Raw genomic sequence first — 3162 nt, 5'->3', positions numbered from 1 at the left:
ATATATATATATATATTTTTAATTTTTTTATTAATATCACCAAATTCGATGAATTTTGAATAATAGAGGAACTTATTTGTTAGATGGAGCAAACTTCGAAGGTGTTAAATGTAATTTCTTAAATTAGAAGAAATTTATGTGTAATTACATTAAATTTTAGGGGAAAGGTGTGCAATTATCTCTAATTGAAATAAGAATAGAAATAGAATCCATGGGCTATAGCCCAATTAAGGAGATTATTTTGGGCTTCGTTGCGTTTTCATGCCTTTAATATTTTGGGCCTTGTATTTTACTTAATGGACTTAATAAACTTGAAATTTCATGAAAATTCTCATACAACAAATGATTTTGATATGTTTTAATATATTTTTTATTCTACAGTTATTTAGAATTATTTTATTTAGCAAAATAATTTATTCTTGTACTTGGTGGAGTGGTGAGGCTACCCACTCTTTCATGCTAGGTCATGATTTCTCAAGTCCTTTGGACAGCAAAAAATATATAACTTTTTTTATCCATAAATCTGTTAAAACTAATGGATAGATAATGATAGGAACCAGAATTGATGGAACCTATAAAGTTGAGGGACTAAGTCTGATGAGGGAGAAATATGAGGGATTAAATCTAAATAAGTGACATAGTTGAAAAACCAAAAATATAATTTACCCTATATTCAAAAAATACATGTAGACATAATTAAAAAACCAAAAATAATATTTACCCTATATTCAAAAAATACATGTATAAAAAATAAAATTAAAATAAATTCTCATTTCTCAAACCTATAAACTTAGATTTGAAAATATACAATCCAAACATACCCCTTTAAAAATACAAAATTACACTCTCTCAAAGAAGTTTTAAAATTTCACTTGCACCCTATTTGAAAATTCTTCGTTGAAACCTGACCCTCTTCTATTAGTGTCTGGACGAAAAATGATGACGTTTGCAAAAAGAAAAAAGAAATATATTTTGCCTCTTTTTTAACATTCTCATGTATATTTTTATACTTATAGATGGATAAATATAATATATAAATATATAGAGTGAGGTTAACATCACTATATTTTTCTACTTATAAGTACATAATTATTATACTAAGAATGATAAATGAGAGGTAGGATTGAAACTTTATATAATGTTTTTTGTTTACATCAATATTTTTTGTTCAAATCCTAACAAAAGAGAGATACGTATAAATAATGAATTCTCAGTAGGGGTGTAAGTGTAATTTCATTTTTAAAGGGGTATAAGTGTAATTAAGCCTACTGTGTATATAGAAGGTTAGCAGTGGACCATGCCCCAGAACCATGCAGAGGGGGATGGGACCCAAATTAAATTAAATTGAGAAGCAAATGTAGATGAAGAAGAAGAAGGATCTGATTTCAGCGATACGAAAAGGACTTCTCAATAGTAAGACAAAAATTAAATGAAATAATGGAGCACCCCTCTAATTATTTCTTCATAAAATGCCAAAAATATTATTTGCTCATACCACAAATTCCAATTAATATTTTCATAATTGTTAGGTATTGAATTACAACCTACTCTCCCAACATTTATTATAATTATGAATATTTTTTAAAAAAAATTACAAACAACGAATGTTTAACAAATATCTTCTCAAACAGTCCATTATATGGGGTGTTTGTTAGACGACTTTTAATCTAACTAAGGAATTATTTGTAATTTTTCAAACAACGAAAATTAATGAAAAACTTAAATTATTATTTTTTAATATTTTCGGTCAATTATATATTCAACTTAAACTTCCGTTAACGTCTTTAACGGTTTATTAATGAAAATGACTAAAAATATTAAAATATAATAATTTAAGAACCAAAACTGTCACCTCAAATTGTTTGAAAATCAAAATTGTATAAATATATTTGTTAGAGAACCAAAATCGCAATTAGCAACAATTTTTTTCCCTCCTATGTACTTAAACTAATAAGTTGACACACTACTTAATTAATTCTAATTAATCTTTAACTTCTATTTAGAGTAGCGGATTGGGTTTCTTATTACAACTCCTGGTACATCTTTTATTTTATTTTATGTACACATCACGTCTTTCTTTAGATAAAATAGATGATGTAATATAATTGACACGTAGAATATATATATGAAATTGAATAAAAGGGGTAATAGAAAATCTAATCTGTATTTATTTAAGGGCATATTACAGTAAATTTTCTTGAAATTTGTCATAATTACAACATACTCTCTTATTATTTTAAATGTTACTAATTTATATCCCCTAAGGAATTAGTTATTGATGATCATTAATCTTAATTAAATATTTATAATTTTTTAAATAACGAAAAATATTCATAATTATGACAAACTTCAAAAGAGGTGTTATAATCTACCCTTTAATTCTATAGGCCTCAAAGTCCCTAATTGACAATCGGCTCATCTTTGGAACATTTTCGGAGTGCTTAAGTCCCAAAGTGAGAGACACATCCCCTGCCTGACTCCCAGCCCTAACCATCATCCCTGCCGCCGCATCGGCCATAAAACACCGGTACTCCCTCGTCGGCGAGTCCTCGCATGCGGCGGAGGAGGTGTTATTTATTGAAGGGCCCTTTTCGTTTTCTGTTCTTGATAAAGATATTGGTGGTGGTGCAGTAGTGGTTGCTCCAGTTTTGTGCGTTGGGGTCTGTGAGCTTGGTTCAGAAGTAGTTTCTTCCTTTGGTGCTGTGGCGGGTTGTACCTCTTCCCGAAACTCCTGCTGGTACATTTCTTCCACCATGGGCTTCCAGAGGCGGACCCTAGCATTTATGAACCAATTGGAGACCTGGAACATTGAATTGGGTTTATGGGGTTTGATGAGAGTTTGTGCAGTGGATGATAATTAATTTGTCTCTGGGCAGCAGTATTGATCAATTCATCAGGCAGACAATATGGTATTCAATGCAATGAACCGAGTGATCACGGGCCATTGATTGCCTCTTGCAGTGAGAATGTCTTTGCCTTTTATGGCTGATGATGGGATCCAATTCAACTCCTGAAATTTACTCAATCTGACACTCACCATTTCATTGTTGTGACCAAATTTAAGATACTGCATTCATCTTTATGAGTTATGACAACTCTCTCTCTCTCTCTCTCTCTCTCTCTCTCTCTCTCTCTCTATATATATATATATATATATATATA

General features: G+C 30.4%; 1 protein-coding gene across 2 annotated transcripts in view; it reads right to left on the bottom strand.

Moving 5' to 3' along the window:
• The window catches only part of LOC105166303 (BEL1-like homeodomain protein 4), a 6836-nt gene continuing 6033 nt past the window's right edge, over window positions 2360-3162 (bottom strand). For both annotated transcript variants that reach the window (XM_020695551.1, XM_011085612.2), the window contains exon 6: window positions 2360-2800. In XM_020695551.1, coding sequence (XP_020551210.1) covers window positions 2369-2800 — 432 coding nt within the window. In that variant the 3' untranslated portion in view covers window positions 2360-2368. The remainder of the gene's footprint in view (window positions 2801-3162) is intronic.

This window comes from Sesamum indicum, linkage group LG7 (assembly GCF_000512975.1).
Source record: "Sesamum indicum cultivar Zhongzhi No. 13 linkage group LG7, S_indicum_v1.0, whole genome shotgun sequence".
In the NCBI taxonomy this organism is placed as follows: Eukaryota; Viridiplantae; Streptophyta; class Magnoliopsida; order Lamiales; family Pedaliaceae; genus Sesamum; species Sesamum indicum.
The sequence above is the reverse complement of the archived record's forward strand: the minus strand, read 5'-3'. Positions and strand labels throughout refer to the sequence as shown.